The following is a 21,052-nucleotide window of genomic DNA, read 5'->3' on the forward strand; positions in this document are numbered from 1 at the left end:
ACACCATAAGCATGATACTAAAATATAGATATGACAGGTGTTTAAAAAAAATGTAATGAGTTGGTCATTATTACTATAAACTATATTACATATCAGATACATCTGAACTTACAAGTAAATGAAATATTAAATTGTTAGTAATGAAGAGTTATAAATTACAAACAACAATCATACCTTAAATTTCCTACAAATAGCATTGGTAGGGTCTGAGGATGGTGAAATGTAGGCAAACCATACATCTATATACATTCACAAGCAAAGTCCACCTAAAGTTTAAAGGAAAACTAAGCCTCTACCACATACCTAAGACCCCAATGTACCCTCTCTTAAAAGCCATTAACCTAAATGATACACCTCTAGAAACCTCTATCCTATACCATGTTAGAGTTGTCCCCGATAACTCACAAAAAAATTGGACCTTGGGCGACAAAAAGAATTGAGCCCAAAATTGTGGTTAAGTGAAAATGAATTAAAAAAAATAAATAAAATCTTAGTGGTGGAGCCAAGACTTTAACTTGATACATCTACATTATCTTAAGATGGTTTTTTCACTCCACCACCAACATTTTTTTGCATAACAAATGGATACATATACTAAGTATATAATTTAATAAAATATATATATAAAAGCTTAAAAAACCTTTCGGACCCTTTGAAAATTTGAGCCTTGTGGGACGGCACGGGTTAGCCAGCGCAGGAGCCAGCCCTGTACCATATCCCCATAGAGGTGCAACTCTAGCAAATCTTGTCTAATCTACGCATCCCACGTCATTTTGGGCCTTACATTTACTCCTCCTCTCTTTCCACACTGCTCTATCCGCTCTAACCGTAGTAAGAACTTAGAGATATTGTCGCCCTTGGGTGTTCCTCGAGGCGAACCCTTGGATTCCTAAGTACGGTTCAACCTTGATAACTCACGCATACATGTCACATACATACATCTTGAGTTTCATCATTCAATAATCGGCCATGTGTGGCAATTTATGGACCAATATCTCTTATATGTAGAAAAAACGTTGTGAGATTCACATAAGATGTTTGATCGTCATCATACATGACCATGTCAACAAATAAAACACAATGAACAAGTGATGGGTGTAGGGGCAATGAAAAAGGAGTGAACATTGGTTTATATTATTACTATTTTTGTTTTTTGTCAAGGGGTAAACAAATATTTTAATGTTTATTAGTGTTAAAGGCCAAGAGAGTTGGTTGTTGCCATTCGTGTGAGTTGACTAACACTGATTTTTATTTATGGATTTTGTGTGGCTTTTTTTTTTTCGATAGTGACTTCATGAAGTTGTGGGACTAAATGCTCATATTATAATGGTAGAAAGCCTGACGGAGTTATGGGACTAAATGGCCATATTATGATGGTAGAAAGCCTGATGGAAAATGGTAAGAGCTTTCAAATGTGGTTGCCTTTATTTGTTCCTCGAGACGAACCCTTTTGACTCCTAAGTATCGTTCAACCCTGTAAACTCACCCATACACATCACATTCATGCATCTCAAGTCTCCTCATTTGATATTCAGTCATGTCTGGACCTGAACTACCCTTTTGCGTATCAATCTGTCTCTTCAAAACGTTGTTGGTAGTTGTATCCCTCGTTTTGCGAGACATCAAACGTTGTTGGTAGTTGTATCCCTCGTTTTGTAAGGGTCTCACTTAAATTTTGTTCTCCAACTTAAGGCTTCCCACGAGACCATTCTTTTGCATTGCTCTCACTCAAACACGCTTATTTGTAGACTTATTCTCTCATCTACAAGTCGAGCATAAATAAATACACGTTGGTGATATTTGATGCGACATCTATGGCTATCAGGGCGCAGCTTACTTGGGGCGGGAGCCCCCCCCCCCGAACTTTTCGATGCGTGGTGTTATGGACAGTAAGTTCGTATAGAATTTTTTAGGTATATACATCCCCCCCCCCCCCGGTTTCGGAAAAAACGGGGGGTCAAGCTTTCGCCAATGATGGCTATCTCTCAAGTTCAGAACAAAATGATGTGAGATTCACATAAGGTGTTTAACGCTCGTCATCATGCATGGGTATGCCAACAAATAAGAAGCAAGGAACAAAGTGAGGGGCGTGCGGAGAGATGAAAACAAAGAAACGAACATAGGTTTTTATTTAATTTTTTTAACAAGGGAAAAATGGTATTTTTCAAAAAAATAAAGGCTAAGAGAGTTACTAAGATACTTCATCTTATATACACATGTTAACTATCCTTTATCCCAAGAGAGGAGGTTACCCCAACTCACACCCCTGCCATTAGAGGTGCACAGACCGGTTAATTTCAAGAATAAATTATAAAAAAAATCGTCTTTTATGTTAACATTAGATTACAAAGTATGTCATTTGTCTTCAAAAAGTATAAAACATGTACTGTTTGCACACCTTTGCATGGTTTGTTTTTTCTCCTAAACTAAGTTTATTTTCATGGTTAAAACTGATTAAGTAGACCCTATTTACGGGTAAATTAGACATTTTACCATTTTAACTAATACAAAAATTAAAAAGTAAAAAGAGTAATAGATCCTCTCTCTTTTAACTCTTCTCTCTCTCTATCTTCAGATATATCCCCTCCCTCTTTCTCTCTCTCTCACAAACACATCCATCACCACCACCTACACGCCACTACCGACAGCCGACCATCAACCTCAAATCCTTGTTTCACAAATCCAAGAACCTGGCCACAGGAACGTTATTGAACGCAATCGACAACCACAATAACTTGATTGTTGCGTTTTTTTCAAATGAGGGTTGTTCATGCGTTTTGGTGTAAACCACAGGGACGTAAATTGCCATTTTCTCAAAAATCTATGATTTTGTATTTTTTTCCTCACATTTGTGTTTAGCAACATATTTTTAAGCAATCAAAATGGTTCATTTGCTTGTACATAAAAAGAACACTAATCTTGAAAACAGTTATAGACTGCATCAATACAATGTCTGTAATGTGAATAAATCAAAGTAGTGTATTTAGACTAGAAGATATAAGTCGACAAAAAACTTGAAAGCGCAATGATATCCACCCACTCGGGAAACCGACTTTTTAATATCTTCATCGAGTCCATTAAGTATTGTTCTACAACACCGACCTCAATACGTATATCTCCTGAACTATTTGTCTGCAAATTAAGAGATGAACTTTAAATAATTTCGTTAAAGAAACTCATAATTATCATAAACTGCCATGGGTAAAAGTCAAAAGAAGGTTGCTTCTTGTCATTTTTTTCCACCTTTTTACAAGTAGAATAGAATTACAAAAAAAAAAAAAAAAAAAACTATATTATTTAAGGAATACTCTAATAATTTAACCATTTTTTTTTTATTTTGACCATATGACCTACTAGTCTAGAGGTAATAAAAAACCAACGCGTATCATTCATGAGTAAATGGGGTTGCACATTAAGATTATATAACATATTAGAGTAAATTACTTTTTGAGTCCTGTGTTTTAGTGGTTTTAACTATTGAGTCCAAAATCTAAAAGTTTAACGTCCCGAGTCCCTAACCACATATTTTATAACGTTTCGAGTCCAATTTTTAACACTAGTACTTTTGATTTTGGACTCAAATGGTTAAAACCACTAAAACACGGGGACTCAAAGCGTTATAAAATGAGCAGTTAGGGACTCAGGGCGTTAAACTTTTTGATTTTGGACTCAAGTGGTTAAACACAGGGACTTAAAAAGTAATTTACTCAACATATTAATATATTCGGTTTATGATGCACCCATCCCAAACCCGCGAGTTTTGTTAAGAATAATCCCATACCCGAATACCGGCATTGAATGTGTCGAGTTTTTACGTCGGGTTCAGGTTCTTTTCCCATCTTATTCATGTGAATAAGATTTTAGATGGGTTTTTTTTTTTTGTCGTTTTTACAGTTTAAAGCTTAAACAACACAGTATAATAATTTTTTACCTCCAACCAAAAGGTCCAATTTTCGTTAGCTACACCACTTAGTCTACATATATATGATGGAGGAGCACCTTTAATAATTTCAGGGGCTGCAAAAAATGACAAAAATAAGTAAATTAGAATCTGAGAACTACTTATTATTATTATCATCTATTTTAAACGTTAATTACAGATTATTGAAGCGGAATATAATAATGTGACTAATAGTCAAACAATTCCATATTAAACTAAGTTTTGAATATAATGACAGTTATTTATTCACCTGGAAGGGTACTGTTAGCAAATGACCAACCAGAAATCGGGCCCGTTATGTTGAGGACTGAAACCCATACCTCCTTCAAGGAACTGAAAAAGAACAAATAAAAGATAACAATCATTAATCAGTCTATTACTTTATTTGGGTTCTCTATAACAGGTCAAATGGGCCAAGCCATGTAGATTAGCTAAAAAATATACATGGGTCGAAACTCGCCCACAAGTGTACTTGTAATGTGTATATCTCTGAAATACTTTAATTGAGAAGAAAAGGATTGTTATTGAAATCTACAAACTACGTCTTTACTATAGAAAAACAGGAGTAAAATGTCGTTTTCGTCCATAAGGTTTGACCAATTTTGCGACTTTCATCCAAAGGTTTGTTTTTCGGCATCTGAATCCAAAAGGTTTGAAATTCTGCCATTTCATTTTCATCTGGCTTGTTAACTCCATCCATTTTTCTCTGTTAAGTCGGGTATTTCCGTCTTTCTTGTTAACTTAAAGGGCGTATTTCCGTCTTTCTTGTTAACTTAAAAGGGCAATTCGGTCTTTTGAATACTTGTACATTATGCTAAATGCTTGTACATCAAGTGAAAAGACCGAATTGCCTTTAAGTTAACAAAAGGACGGAAATACCCCTAATTTAACAGAGAAAATTGGATGGAGTTAACAAGCCGGATGAAAATGGCAAGATTTCAAACCTTTTGGATCCCGATGCTGAAAAACAAACCTTTGGACAAAAGTCACAAAACTGGCCAAACATCATGGACGAAAATGGCATTTTACTCTAACAAATTAATTTATAAATATAGGTTCTGCCAATAACAATTTTGACCAGTTCTTGGACCCGCCGGACCCCACCCATTTGTTACTTTCACTTACCCCAAGGAAAATTCCAAGTATACTCTGCGGGACCCATCAGCTGAGATAGTCTCCTGCTTAGTAGTTGATATATGAGGAAAATATCTATAATGTCTCGTGATTTCGTCTTTACTTGCAGGGAACTTTAAGCTTCTTGAAAACAAGGAAGACAATGGATAGATTCCCTGACAGAACGAACAACCAATCAACCATGATAAGTACCCAAGAACATAAATGGTTTAAATTGGTTATGAATGGGCTGGTTCAGGCTATTTTATATGTCCTAACGGGTCAAAGGCGGTAAAAAGACTAAAAAAACTAGATTGCAATAATTGACAGGTTATGTTTTTATCTCTAATGGGTGAGATAAAATTTAAAAAAAAGAAAAAAAAAAACTAGCTAAAAGGAATTAGGTTAGAAAAAAGTTTTAGGCCACTTCAAGAAAAAAGCGTTTTAGGTTATGTTTATGTCTCCAACAGTCAAGTGCGTAAAATAAAAAAAAAATACAAAAAGAACTAGATTATATTAATCAACCTTGAGTGCTTCAGGTGATTTTGATTAAAGTGTTTTCGAGTCATGTTTTTGTAAGATTAAAGAAAAGCAGCTAGAAGGAACTAAATTATATTAAGTGATCCATTTGAGTGCTTCAGGCCCATTTTGACATAAAAAAAACATTTCCGGGTTAGTTTTTATCTTCAAGGGTCAAAACGGGTAAATTAAAGATAAAGTAGCTAAAAGTGCATTATGTATGATAACGGATTACAAGGGTTAAAAAGTGTTTCAGGTCAACTAATATCAGTCCATGTTCTGTTTGATCTCTAACGGGTCAAATTTGCTACCTTGATAAGTAAACCTTTACGAAATTACCCTATTTGACACCCTAAACCATTCCAAAATACCGTCTAATCATCTAATTCAAAAAGGTAAAAAATGTGTTTTAAGACGTTTACCATCCATGCTTCTCGATAAGACAGATTAGCGGTTTCAAATGAAAAATCTGAATCAACATGCAGCTCCTTTGCTACTTCTGGAGCATGTTTGAAAAGGTAAGGTAATGCATTGGAGTCCACTACAGACAAATCATAGCTGGTATCTTTAATTTTTCCTGAATCTGTTAATCAGAGAAACTAAAAATTGTTATAACAAGATACTAATCCTGTCTTACAATAGCAAACAAGGGTCAAACACCATTACAAATATAGTATATTATAACAAAAGAAAAGCTATTTTTTAGAATAAAACGATTCAAGAGGTTCAACTCATTTGACGTGTTCACTCTTAACTTAATTTCTTTTTAGAGTAAACTGCCATTTTGGTCCCTGAGGTTTGGTCATTTTTGCCACTTTAGTCCAAAACTCAAACTTTTTGCATCTGGGTCCCTGTGGTTTCAGTTTTATTGCCATTTTGGTCCAAAAATAAAATCAGGTCATATTTATCTTATAAAATCCTGCAATTTTGTCCTTTTCCTCAGGGGCAAATCAGGTCATATTTGTCTTATAAAATCTGGTATTTATTTATAAAAAAGAAATGACCATTTTGCCCCTGCGGAAAAGGACAAAATTGCAGGATTTTATAAGACAAATATGACCTGATTTCATTTTTGGACCAAAATGGCAATAAAACTGAAACCACAGGACCCAGATGCAAAAGGTTTGAGTTTTGGACTAAAGTGGCAAAAGTGACCAAACCACAGGGACCAAAATGGCAGTTTACTCTTCTTTTTATTTTACCTGTTAGGGATAAATCACGGCCCCAATTAACCCATTATTAATAAGTAAACGAGTCAAAAGAGATTTGTTGAGATGGTTATCAACAAAATATATTGGATCATTTTAACCACTTCCAAGGGCATAATAATATTAAATAGGTATATTGCATAAATAGAGACAAATATTACACTTTTCCCCAACTTTGAACAAGGCAGAAACTAAAAACCAACTTGCAAACTATTAGTGATATTAACAACTAACCTCATTTTAACTGAACTTAAATGTATATTGCTGCTGTGGCACTGGTTGATGTAATGCTAGCCACATATGCAAAAGTGACTTATATACATATTTTTTATTTAATATTTTAAAAACTAATATAATGTTTACTTTATATTTTAAATTAGCTATTAAATGTCAAAGCAGATGTCATGTGACATATACATACATACTATATATACTATAGTTAAAAATAAAACATCAAATCAACAAACTTTGAAAAATCTGTAAAAAATGATCCGCCGCCAATTGAACATGTCTTTTGTTGTACAATCAGTAATAGAAAGTAACTCGGTTTGTAGAACCGGTAATAAAGTACAGGTTGGCTTCTACTTTGCACCTAATTTTAAGTCGGATGCTAGAATCAGGATAAGTAGTGTAAATACGGGTCAATTAGTGTCGTTTTCCCTACTAAACATCACAACATATACTTATTAAATATAGGCAAATTGGATTAAAATAATCCTAACTCACTGTTATTGGCCAATAATAATCCCAACTCATTTAATCACCAATAATAATCCGAACTATTCACTTTTGTTTGTAAAATACTCCCACGTTAAAAAAACACTAACTAGGTTAAAAAATTGCTGATGTGGCTTGCCACGTCACCTGCCACATCAGCTGCCACGTCATCAAAATATGCCACGTAGACTGCCACATCAGCTGCCACGTCATCAGAATATGCCACGTGGCAAGCCACATCAGCAGTTTTTTTAACCTAGTTAGTGTTTTTTTAACTGGGAGTATTTTACAAACAAAAGTGAATAGTTCGGATTATTATTGGTGATTAAATGAGTTGGGATTATTATTGGCCAATAACAGTGAGTTGGGATTATTTAAATCCAATTTGCCTTAAATATATGATAAGCAAAGAAAGCATAGTAAAGGCATTTACATATTATCTCATTTAAGAAGAAAAAAATAGAGAACCAAGAAACCAATCTGGACTCTTAGATTGAAAAATGATGGGTCAAGATTGAGTAATCATGTGACTGAATGGGGTATATTCACATGTGATCAATGAAATCTTGACCCTTCAATTTTCTTGTTATAGGAGTCCAAGCTGGCTCTCAAATGAACCCACCCTGGCTTATAAATTATAATACCTGCTGTAACAACAGTATGCTGTAAAATGACCCGTTTTGGTGCATCAATGCTGTATGGAAAAAATTGTGATGTGAGGGCCAAGGCAATCACACTGATATGCAGCAAGAACTGCACAACAGATGATCTGGCTAACCAATGACCAATAACTGGTAAAATGGGTCCCACACACACACCAGTCACTGCTCCAATAGTTGTTGCCACTATAACATCGGGAATGAAATACCCTGTAAGCAATGTCAAAACAAGAAAATATCTTAGTAATCTTTGGATAAGTGCTTAACATGTTAAAGGGGTGTTTGGTTTGTAACTAGGAATCATTATGAGTATAAGTTTGAAACCGAAACCCATTAAATAAAAACATATCTATTAGGAATGAAAGTCATCCCTTAAGTCATACTCTTGGTTTTAAAATGTGCTCATATTGTGTGCATCACATGATGCGGTGGTGAACAAATCTGACCATTGATTGAGCAATGGGTTTGAGTATTTGAACAATCTGACTAGAGATGATGAGAATTACCTTATATTTTAGTGTTTAAAAGTTAACAAGTTAAAAATATTATCTACAGATAAATTTTTAGAATATTTTTTAATAACGAACGCTTCGCCACGTGATGCCGGATGCGCGCGCTTCGCACAGCACGCATCAGCTTTTGGGATCAAAGATTCAAATCGCATCGGATTGGATCGCCACCTGTTTTTTTTAAACCGAGCTCATACCTATATTAAACCACACACTACCTTAATACTAGGTGAATATGGTTATAGGTATTAGGTGGCGATTTCAGCCCATTTACTTATAAATGGGTAGATTTGGTTGTAGTCTCTCAAAACGGTTTGTGTTAGAAAAAATAGCTAAAAGAAAAACTGGTTGAACGGGTCAAGTGGGATGAAAGCCACCAACATACGATTTTTAATGTGTACAACCTCTTGAATAATTTTAATAAAAAATCTAATTAATTGTGATGATATATAGATGGGTAATCGAAACCACAGCCCTTAGGCAACGGTAAACAACAGAAGGTTGTTTTTGTAAGAAAAAAACTTTTAATTTAAACAAGTTGTGTTTATTTCTATAAGTTGATTTGTAACTATGGCAAAAAGTTGGTTAAATAAAGGATTTTTATTACAAATTTTAGCATTTCCCCAAATATAGTGTGGGAACAGTTGAAACACTGATGACTAAGATAAACAAGATAAATTTTGGGCCATTTAATTATCCAAAATTTATGAAATTTAGTTTTAAGGGATGACAGATTGATAGTGGAGTCAAATATAGAAGAAACAAGGTACCGGCTTTTTGGTACTAACCATGAGGAGGTGGAAGTGAGCCCATCATACCCATTTTCTCAATTAAAAACTGCGCTAAGAACCCAGAAAAATAGACAGAATGCAGAAGGCAAGGTATTGAAGGTACAACTAAAAATGCTGCAGACCTGTCTAGACAAATTCAAGTTAGACATCAAGGTCATAAAACACACATAACACCAGCATTAGATATTACTAAACTATAGAAAAGGAAAATATCATAATCAACAGTCCTTTAAATTTATTCAAGTTGATAAAAGATGGTTGAATTAAAAAAAAAAAGAAAAAGAACTTAAGAAGGCAAATTGGGTAGCGGGTCAAAACAGGTAAAATTTGGCACAAGCCCAGTTGGGTTTACCGGACATGCTTTTTCTCAAAAAACTTAACTTGGTGATAAATAACCAGTGTGTCAAAAAAAATGATTCCTTTTATGACACCACAAATGGAAAATTGCAAAAAGTTCCTAAGAGATTTTTATGCTTTGCAGTTATAATTTTTTGTCTAAATATAAAATCTTTAACGCTTTAAAATAGAACAATTGTTGAAAAAACCATATGTATTTACACTTGACTCACATATAAGTCCTTAAGACTTTACTTTCGCATGATTACGTCCCTACTAACTCTTAAAACTTAATGATCAGGGTCCCGGAAAATTATTATTAGCATGAAAGTCCTTTTTTGCATGGTTAAGTCCTTACACGTATCAAAGTTCAATAAAAAGGCTCCATTTTTGCATATGACCAAGTCACTTAACTTTATTAAAGGGGCCATTTTGAGTTTTAAAGTCTATAGAATTAACCATACAAAAATAAGGTTCACGGACTTATGCTAAAATTTAGTGAAACTTTTTTTTGACAATTGTCTTAAAAATACACATTGGGTGACAGGTTTGACCCGTTCTTCTTTCAATAAAAGTTGTTTCCATTTTACCTGTTATACAGAAAGCATAACCCAAATTGAACCATGCGTAAGTAAATGCGTCGAAATTGCAACCTTTGGAAAACAAGAACAGAATTGCAACTCAAAGGCCACATGTCTTACCTTAGTGATTCAATACCATAATACTTGACAGATAAACGGTATAAAATCCATGCAGGAACCATAAAAGCAGCTAATGACAAGCTCAAGAAACCTCCACTTAATCCAAAAGAGAAATAAGCCTGATTTCATAAGGCTGCATTAGCTTCATCAAGTTGAAAAAGACAATTATGCCATAGAACAAAAGGAACTGTAATAATACATACCATACTGATGCACGCATATAAGCCAAATGCACCCCAATACCGAGCTTCCTCGGCAAATTCCTGTGAAACAATGTCAAATCAGTAAACCAGTGATAGGACATATATGTAAACAAATTGCAAAAAAAAAAAAAAAAAAAAAAAAAACAAACCTCTTTTGATGATTTGAGAATGTAACCACTTTGAGAGAGAGGAAAAAAATTCCAACAAAATCTTGGAAATAACATCCCAGCAAGTGAGCATGGAATAAACATCATATACGCCAAATAAGGATGAGCAAACCTACATTTGAGAACAAATTATTGCAATGACTTGTTATGAATCCCCACTGAAATAATGGATCAATAACACAATTACTAAAATAAATCAGATATGAAAACCGAAGTAGATAGAGTTTATGAGAATTTGCAACTTCTGAATTCAAATCCCATTAGTAGAGGTGGCAATTTCAAACAAGTTACTTAAAAGTAGGCTGATCCAGGTCAGGTTTTGAAAGGGCCAACTCAAAAATAGCTTCCAACGAAATGGGCCAAGTGGATGAAACGGGTCAATGGCCGGCCAAAGTTAATTTTCAGTGCATAGACTTTCCGAAATCATTTTATTAGAAAGTTATTTTAGAGTAAAACGCCATTTTCGTCCCTGAGGTTTGACCAGCTTTGCGACTTTCGTCCAAAGGTTTGTTTTTCTGCATCTCGGTCTAAAAGGTTTAACATCTTGCCATTTTCATCCGGCTCGTTAATTCCATCCGTTTTTCTCCGTTAAGTCAGGGGTATATTCGTCTTTTTTGTTAACTTCAAGGGCAATTCGGTCTTTTTCACTTTATGTACAAGCATTTAAAATACCCCTGACCGAATCCATTAGACCAAATTGCCCTTCAAGTTAACAAAAAAGATGGAAATACCCCTGAGTTAACGAAGAAAAATGGATGGAGTTAACGAGCCAGATGAAAATGGCAAGATTTAAAATTGATCAAACCTCAGGGATGAAAATGGCATTTTACCCGTTATTTTATTATTAACAAAATTAATTTTTGTAATCATGTTTGACACACTAATTATTTATTAAGTTAAAAAATCTTGACAAAAAAGAACAATATATCCCGAGTACCCAAGACAATCTTGTTTTCACCCATTAAAAGAACCCCCTCATATGCCACCACTACTAATTAGCAAAAAAAAAAAAAAAAAAAAAAAAAACATGTGCCAAATAGCAACTTCAAGAAATTATCTGTCTCACCAGTTCATTGACTGTCCAGCGAATAACAGTCTCAAGACAGAAAAAACAACCGGGAATATAACTGCAAGAATGACGCCGATAACATGAAACAAAGTTCCTGCAACGCCAAAATCGCAAAAATAGCTGATCAAATGATAATCTTATAAGCTTGGGTTAATATGAAAATAATAACTGATTAAACTTCGGCAGAAGTAACTACCTTTCATGAAGTCGAATAAAGCAGCAAACGAGCATCGCAAACCATACTTTGAAAACCGCAGAAAAAATGGAATAAGTATATACATGGCTACTGGTATACTATGAAATATCATCCCTTGCCTTCTAGAATAGTAAACCTGATTTTCAATTACAAGCTTTAGAAAACAGACAATATTTTTTCAACTACAATCTACGGTCTAATTAATGCATGAGAGACTACAAAGTACAGGTGGCAAAATTTGTAGGTTGGGTAACAAATTGAAACAGAAGGGCCGCTTTCTCTACATTTTTAATAAATAATTATTGTACTGGTTATGATTAGACAAACACTACTTTTACAATAATAATATACAACTTTGATAATTTAATAGGCACACAATAAAAACAGACTTTGGTGATTTTAAAACCTGTTGGACCAATTACGCTTCAAGTAGAAAAAAAAATATTTGACTCGTTTGACTAAGTATAAAAAAAATATTTGACTCGTTTGATATACAAACCATATTCATCCATCTTTCATTCAACTACTAACTTTGGTCTATATGATGCAAAAAAAAAATGTAACAAGCAGAGGTGGCAAGATGGGCATCATGACTAACATTTCAACAAGTGTGTTAATTATGATTAATTGTTTAAAGAAAAAAAATCATTTGTTACAATAATAATCTAGATCTTTGAAGATAACTATATAAAAATGTATGCCCTGAAATAGACTGTATGCGACTTTTAACCCGTATGACACGTTTCCTTAAAGCAATAAAAAAAAAGTATTTGACATTTTAGAGATAAAACACAGCTCAAAGTACCAACTATAAGGCCATGTGTAGTCATAAAGCCCCCAAAGGGGCGTTATGCGCCATGTGGCATGCCACGTCACCCCGGGGCTTTATGGGGCTTGAGGCCGTAGTCATAAAGCCCTACCTCATCATAACCAAAGTGTAAAATGCAGGGACCAAAGTGTAAAATGCAGGGACCAAAGTGTTTTAATGCAGGGACCAAATTGTAAAATGCAGGGACCAAAGTGGAAAATGGAGAACAAATCCCTTCTTCCTCGCGCCGCGAAATTTTTCACGCCGGTTCTTTTTTTTTTGCTCATGGCGCTGGGGGGGGCGGTGTAGGGGCTCCATACCGGCGCTATGTTGTTGGTCGCGCCCCATTACATGTGGGCTAAAGATTATTGGTGAAAAACGTAGTCGTAACGTACCAAGAACCATGACAAATAATCAAAAAACATAGGATGTCCATCATCACGTTCTTTAGTAAGTCCACGATCGTAAGCATTTTGAAGCTTGGATGAATTAGTGAAGGCTTTAACTACATTAAATAAGTTATCCCCACGGCCTTGAATGCTTCCGGGTCTAGTTAATATAGAAAAGTGCATGAATTAGAAAAATTACATGAATAAAGTAGTCATAAAATTGTAAATTAGTGAACTGTACCAAAGTAGCAGTGGTAATTCATACAATAATCTTTCTACCGAATCAGTAGACGTATGGTAAAAATAACCCCCGTGGACAAAGATGATGTCTAGTCCAGGAATGCTCCCAAAATCAGTTGCAAACATTCTGTAATCAGTATCCCCAGGAACAATGCCAAAAATATCCTGCATGTAAGACAAAAAATGGTAAAACATATGTTTACTTAATAAATAAAAACAACTTCATACTTCATAGATACTGAAAGCGGCATTAGTCGTTTATTTTTTGTGTGTTTTGATAAAGTGATTCTAACCTGATTATTTATGAGTTGTATAATCAGTTTAGGATAACTGGTTGCAACAAAACGTATAATATAAGCGAAATGTAGAATGACTTACGTACCCTTAACTTTTAATTTATTTTAGAGACTTTTTTTTACCTACCTTTCACATTTTTAAGAATAACATCAGGAAAACCAATTAATTGCTGGAATCATATATGACAATTTAGTTATCATTACTATTATTATTATCATCATAGACAATAGAGGTTGTATTACAAGATTTAGAAAATTTAACGATATATAAGAATGTCCTTTTTGTCAGAATTTGTCAAACACTCGTACAGTTTAATCTAACTATTACAACTTCAAGCAGAAGAAGCACATCCAAATACCATCTCTTGTAACACATTTTATTAAAATGATTCACATAACCAGTTCAAAACACACATAATAGTTGATATTCTAATACAATGATCTTCAGCATGTCTTTTTGATATGCCAAAACTATAGAAAATAATATATATAATAAACCAAAACAAATATTTGATCTACGTAAACATATTAAACTCTTATTGAAGCAATAGAGAACTGAAAAAACCTGTGCTGCACTATTGCCCATAGGACGTACAGCCGATTGAGCATAGACTTGTGACGGCCAAGACCCAGGTCCAGATTGGCAGACATAATCTGTAATTCCACAGAATAATTATAATTTCTCACTTAATATAATTAATCAATCAATTTTTAGATAAATATTAATAAACACCAAAAAGCTATTTAATCCCTATCATGGTTGTTAATGGCGAATAGCGACAGATAGCGATAAGGTACCTATGTGCTACATAGCGAATACTGAATAGCGATAAATAGCGATACACTAGAAAAAATATTTTTTAAAAAAAAAGTATATGTATTATATCAAGATACCTGGCATATATGCTATTTTACATGTATATTTAACAAAAACCTAAAATCCAGCTATTGTATAGCTATTTTTAATTGCTATTTATCTTTAAAAAACAAATAAACTGTCGCTATCTATCGCTACGTAGCACGCTATAGTGATCGCCACGCTCGCTATTGATAACTATGATCCCTATGTTTTCTAACTTTAAATTTTCAGATATGAAGTTATTTAGTTTAGAAGAAACAGATAGCTTTTGCTTGGTACAAGATGTACTGAAAACAGGGAAAACTTCTCATGAAAATATAAAGAAAGTAATACTAGTTTTAACGTTTGGCATTAGTAGAAGACACATAAGCCACGTATATATATTCATATTAGACGCTAAACAGGCTTCAACTACTTACCAAGCCCTCCTGCTCCAGAAGCTTCCAAATTTATGAAAGCACCGATTGTATTACGCCATTTATGTGTTGTTATAAAGCCATGTGAACCCTGAGAAATTAGCAAATTAATGGATACAAAAAAAAAAAGAAAAATGATAATTAAAATAATACAGAAGACAGATGTGAGTAACGTGTAAAATAATAATTTACTTACAAGCATAAAAAGTTCTTCCGCGCCATTGAACAGAAATATAAGTGGTTTAGGAGGTTCCCACCCTGAATCAATTGTTATCCTCGCTACCTCCAATATAGATGCTGCAAGAAATTAAAATAATGATGAAATCAAATAAAGATATTTAAGATGAAAATAAAATAAAATAAAATGAGGAAAAGTGAAAAAACTAAAAAGTACCAACACATGAACCACAGTCACTAGCGCCGGGTGAACCAACTGGACTATCAAAATGTGCATTCAATAAAACGGCAGGGTCTGTGTCTTTTGAATCTATCGATGAAATCCTGCAAATTAGCTAAGGTTAAACCCATGAATTTTTTAATCAGATTACTTAATGCAATGAGTGAAATACATTACATTAAAGTACCTCATTACTATGTTTGTGTGATTCCTGTATCCAAGAGATAAGCTGTGACCTAAAAACATCATATTGAAAGAGCCATTAACAATATTTTCCTCAATTTCAATCCTGGAACAATAAAAACAAAACAGAATGCTTTGTTAGTTTGTATGTTTTCTTCTAAAAAATAAACAGAAACATGTATCTGTATACCAACCTTACATTAGATCCAGCACGACCCTTCAACATTTCCAATTGTGTCCTAATATATTTAGCAGCATCATGTAAACCTTGACGTCCTTCCTATCATCAATCACATAAAACGATCTAAAATAACTCATGTGATTTTTTGTACAATTATAATAATTTTCGGTTGGTGTTGTTGCCACCCACCAAGGTTCAGATTCATAGGATTTGAATTTTGAAATGTTATTTGGTTCCATCACTCATAACAGCTAGAAGAACAACGTGCACCGGTGGTGACTAAATGTTTATTATAAGTTATTTCACAATATAAGTTCTCCGTATTAAGCTTGAATCCCAGAAAAAAAAAATCGACACGGATATCAAAAACATAAATTTTCTTCACTTTCAGCATTAACACCAGCATTTCATTTTTCTTTTTTAATGAAATGAGTTAGTGAGGTCATCAACCAGATATACTAAATGAGCATCATAATGACGACCATAGTGGTTGGTGAGTGTTCAGCTGCACATTAAGTATGCAACCTAGTATTCTTAGACCATGTATAGGGCCAGTGACATAAATCTCATAAATAGTGAATATTAATTTTGTCTATGTGGCTATGTGCTGCTGACAATCACATTTCACTCACAAGTGAAATTATATGTATATGAATTATGACTAAATCAAAACCATTATCAACAAAGAAAAGGAAGGGAAAACACGAATTCAAGGACTGAAAAACACAAAATGATCCAAAACCGGATGAAGAATGGCAAGTTAACACATGTGAATCGCCTAAACGCCATAGGAGGTCAATTCAGAGCTCCATCAATTACATCCGGATACAGTAACCATGCCTCTTTGGCTAATGCTCTATGCCTAACTACATTCAATTCACTTTCAAAATATTAAAAAAACAAACGTGCGTACGTATTTCATATAAATTCCAAAACTCTTTTCAAATCAAACAATTCCAAATTTACGATCAACAACTTCAAGTAAGCAATACAGTAACCTAACAATAACAATCAAACACAAACAGATACACAACTACGGGCATGTAATAATGTCTGTAGCATCAACTATCAACTATCAAGTAAACAATACCGTAACCTAACAATCACGATCAACACAAGCAGATACATAACTACGAGCATGTAATTATTGTCTACAGTATCAACAGTTAACAAATTCAATTAAACAATAACATAACTTAACAATCACAATCAACACAAACAGATACACAACTACAAAACATGCAATTACATCTGTAGCATCAACTATCACCTAAATAACATCGTAACCTAACAATTACAATCAACACAAACAGATACATAACGACGAGCATGTAATTATGTCTACAGTATCAACAAATTCAAGTAAACAATACCGTAACCTAACAATTACAAATACCTAACTACGAGCATCTAATTACATCTACAACGTCAACATTCAACTAAAATCGAGTAAAAAATTCACCTGACGACCGTCAATTTCATGAGCCAAAACACGAATATGCTGAATCGCTCGCGCTTCAGAAAACCGATCGAGAGGAGCATCGAGACCTAACGGCGTGATGAACTTCACTTGCATAACGTAATACGCCACCATTGACAACACTCCGTACATAACCGCCAACGAAAACAGTAGCTTGAATCCGGCGACATCGCCGGAGCTTAACCGGAACATAAATTAAAACCGTTTCGGAACAGAATAACCGCTCGAGAAATTTCAAGATCGAGATCGAGAATATAATAGTAGGGTTTGATGAGTCAAAAGAACAAGAAGAAGAAGACTGCGGGATTTTAAAATGAAAATGAGAATGTGTTAAAAGAGTGTATCGATCGTTGGGGGTTTTATATAGTACGTGTAGGAATCTGGTGATTGATGGGTATTCTATTCAATATTAATAATTAATAATTTAATATTCTACTTTTTGAACATATAAAGTTGATTGATGGGTATTCTATTCAATATAGTACGTGTAGAGATCCTGTAAAAAAGGCTCAAAGTGTGAGAAAGGTAAGAAAGAATCTTAACCATTAGATCTTTTTATCTAATGATTGAGATCAATAGGGACCAAAATGGTTAATATTTTTATTAATTTGGACTGAATTGAAAATTATAGGGTAATAAAGTCTTTATATCCATTCAAAATTCAAAATAGGAAACTGTAAATCAAAATTCCTATAATTCCGATCTCTCTCCAATTGATCGTACAGTTTCTCTCTCTCTCTCTACAATTTCAAAACCCTAATACCGATAAACCTCCATATCGATAGAACAGCGGCGGCGATGAGCGGCAGCGACGACGGCGAGCGACGAGCGGCGACGGCGAGCGGGCAGCGGCAGTGGTTGTGCAGATCGGCAGCGGTGGTGCAGCAGTGGTGGTGCCGGAAGTGCCAATGGTGGTGCCGGAAGGGGAGAAGATGATACAGAGGTGTTTTTTGTACTGAATGGTGTTTTTTTTTTATTTACTGCTGAATGGTGTTATTTTTGTGCTGAATGGTGTTATTTTTGTACTGAATGGTGTTGTTTTTGTACTGAATGGTTTTTTTATCTAATGCTGAATGGTGTTATTTTTGGGCTGAATGCTGTTATTTTTGTGCTGAATGGTGTTATTTTTGTGCTGAATGGTATTATTTTTGTACTGAATAGTGTTATTTTTGTGCTGAATGGTGTTATTTTTGTACTGAATGGTGTTGTTTTTGTACTGAATGGTTTTTTATCTAATGCTGAATGGTGTTATTTTTGTACTGAATGGTGTTATTTTTGTGCTGAATGGTGTTTTTTTTTTATTTACTGCTGAATGTTGTTATTTTTGCGCTCAATGGTGTTATTTTTGTACTGAATTGTGTTATATTTCTTGTACTGAATGGTGTTTTTTATTTTACTGCTGAATGATGTTATTTTTGTGCTGAATGGTGTTATTTTTAGCTGAATGGTGTTATATTTTCTGAATTGTGTTATATTTAAAACACCATGTATGAACATGCTCTGAATGGTGTTATATTTATGGACGGTTATAAGTCCTAAAATCCGGGTTTTTCTCTCTCCAAATCCTTAAATCAAGGATTACCATATTTGAATTTGTTAATGCATTTACAATCCTACCCTTTTCAATTAATTTTAATCTAATGATTAAGATTCTTTCTTATCTTTCTCACACTTTTGGTCTTTTTTACAATAACTCCACCCTTTTACTATATACTTTTACTGCATATTAATAAATGAATTAAATTAAAATTAATAGTGATTTTAATTTTAATACTATAATAACTAGGTTATAACCCCTTGTATTACACGGGGTTGAATAAATAAATTTTATATACTAAATAATCTAATAATATATCTTTAAAAACCTAATTTATTGTACGGGTTGAATAAATATATTTTTTATTTATTAAATAATAAAAAGTTATATATATAAGAACCATATTGTACGGGTTGAATAAATGTAATTTTATATACCAAATAAAAAAGTTATATCTTTAAAACCACGTATATTACACGAGTTGAATAAATGTAATACTGTTTATCAAATAATAAAATAATACATCTTTAAAAAACCTCATTTATTACACGGGTTGAATAAATATAATTTCATATATCAAATAATTAAAAAAATTACATCTTTAAAATCATGTGCATTACACGGTTTGAATAAATGTAATTTTCTGTACTAAATAACAAAAAATATATATCCTTAAAAAAACTTCGTGTATTGTACGAATTGAATAAATCTAATTTTATGTATCAAATAATAAAAAGTTATATTTTAAAAAAACCTCATGTATTGCATGGGTCGAGTAAATGTATTTTTGTATAGTAAAAATAAAAATATTTAATATATTAATACAAACTTTGGTTTTCGTGATAAAAATAAGTTATTTTGTTTTTGCAAAATTTGTTAACGAAGTCTCAATAAATTTACCCCTTTATTTAACATCTTGTTTTATTTTGCCATTTTGTTATAGGAAACGTAGATTACTTGTATGAGAAATAAATGATAAAGATGATATAATAAGAAGCATAAATAAAAACATTAGTATATCTTTGTTTTATAATTCATGTCATTTCTAAATAAAAAATATATTTAGTAGGAGGGTTATCTATAATATAAGATATTAAATTAAATAATATTTAGTAAAAGGATTATTTATAATTAATTAGAAAAAAAATAAATTAAAATAATAATTATCTATAAGAGATGGCTTAATATGATGACAAGTGTACCTAAAGATGTTTCTTTTATTATATAGTATAGATAGATATATAGGTTTTTAATTTAATACTTTTACTATTTTAATTTTATAATAATAGTTACTTTCTTTACTTTTAAATTTTAATCATTTTTTTAATATCAGGGGTTGGGATAAGCTTGGTGTCAACTGGTATCGAAAATACCGGTACGTTCCTGTTCGGTATCAGTACATAAAGGTAAAGACCGACACTAATACGGAAAACGCCAAAAGTTGGTGTCGAATTGATATTGGAAATCTTTTGATTCGGGAAATTCTGTGCTGCTACCCGGTATCATTTGCTCATCCCTGGTCACGGTTACCGTACGAACAACGGTATCATGCAACTTTTTTTTATTTTCTTCAACTTTTAATTTTTTTTTCTTTTTTTAGTTTCAGCGGTAGGGATGAGCTCGGTGCAAACCGATACAGAATCGGCACTGATACCGAAAATACCGGTTACGGTACTGGTATATGAAGGTAAAAACGGTAGTGAACCAGTACCAGGAACGCCAAAAGTCGGTACCGAATTGGTACTTAAGATCGGCAAATTTGGTATCGGTACCCAGAACAATTTTCTCATCTCTGACCACGGGTTTCATACGAACAACATCGTTACCATACAACTTTTTTGGTTGATTTTCTTTCGGTTATCTTTTAGTGTTTTTTTTCTACATTTCGGATCGTAGATAAAAATAAGCATGTCGTAGTGGTATATTCGAAATTATAAAATATATTATATTACTAAAGTATGCCATGTCGAGAGAATCTTAAAAAACGAATACATTACCGGTACAAATGTCTTTCGGACGGTATCGGTTGGTTTCTTAAAAATAATAAATCAACTTTATCTTTATTAACCAATAAAAGGTAGATACACCGTTCAAACCCTTGTAATTTGTTAGGGTATATATAATATATAATATAATAT

The 21,052-nt window shown here is 33.3% G+C and overlaps 1 protein-coding gene across 3 annotated transcripts; it reads right to left on the bottom strand.

Moving 5' to 3' along the window:
* Nucleotides 1-2,866: 2,866 nt before the first annotated feature.
* On the bottom strand, nucleotides 2,867-17,713 carry LOC110871609 (endoplasmic reticulum metallopeptidase 1). Of its 3 annotated transcripts, XM_022120308.2 has the most exons (21): nucleotides 17,360-17,713; nucleotides 15,911-15,996; nucleotides 15,721-15,822; nucleotides 15,531-15,637; nucleotides 15,333-15,433; nucleotides 15,140-15,227; nucleotides 14,427-14,515; nucleotides 13,591-13,730; nucleotides 13,332-13,485; nucleotides 12,129-12,264; nucleotides 11,930-12,026; nucleotides 10,846-10,975; nucleotides 10,697-10,756; nucleotides 10,494-10,612; nucleotides 9,454-9,578; nucleotides 8,142-8,366; nucleotides 5,995-6,155; nucleotides 5,066-5,229; nucleotides 4,191-4,273; nucleotides 3,932-4,017; nucleotides 2,867-3,132 (listed from the first exon to the last, which is right to left on the bottom strand). In XM_022120308.2, exons 1-21 carry the CDS (start codon nucleotides 17,567-17,569, stop codon nucleotides 2,989-2,991), a joined length of 2,607 nt encoding a protein of 868 aa, XP_021976000.1. In that variant the 5' UTR covers nucleotides 17,570-17,713; the 3' UTR covers nucleotides 2,867-2,988. The 3 variants fall into 3 exon arrangements, with proteins under 3 accessions (XP_021976000.1, XP_021976001.1, XP_021976002.1); XM_022120309.2 differs by lacking the exon at nucleotides 17,360-17,713 and having other exon boundaries at nucleotides 15,916-15,996; XM_022120310.2 differs by lacking the exon at nucleotides 17,360-17,713 and having other exon boundaries at nucleotides 15,721-15,769; nucleotides 15,911-15,987.
* Between the last annotated feature and the right edge of the window lie 3,339 nt (nucleotides 17,714-21,052).

This window comes from Helianthus annuus, chromosome 8 (assembly GCF_002127325.2).
Source record: "Helianthus annuus cultivar XRQ/B chromosome 8, HanXRQr2.0-SUNRISE, whole genome shotgun sequence".
NCBI classification, from domain to species: Eukaryota; Viridiplantae; Streptophyta; class Magnoliopsida; order Asterales; family Asteraceae; genus Helianthus; species Helianthus annuus.

Coding starts and splice junctions, on each gene's coding strand:
- LOC110871609 (XM_022120308.2), bottom strand. CDS start 17,569: ATGTTCCGGTTAAGCTCCGGCGATGTCGCCGGATTCAAGCTACTGTTT. Junction 14,516..15,139: donor TTCTGGAGCAGGAGGGCTTG/GTAAGTAGTTGA, acceptor GTGGAATTACAG/ATTATGTCTGCCAATCTGGA. Junction 10,757..10,845: donor TTCTCAAATCATCAAAAGAG/GTTTGTTTTTTT, acceptor ATTGTTTCACAG/GAATTTGCCGAGGAAGCTCG.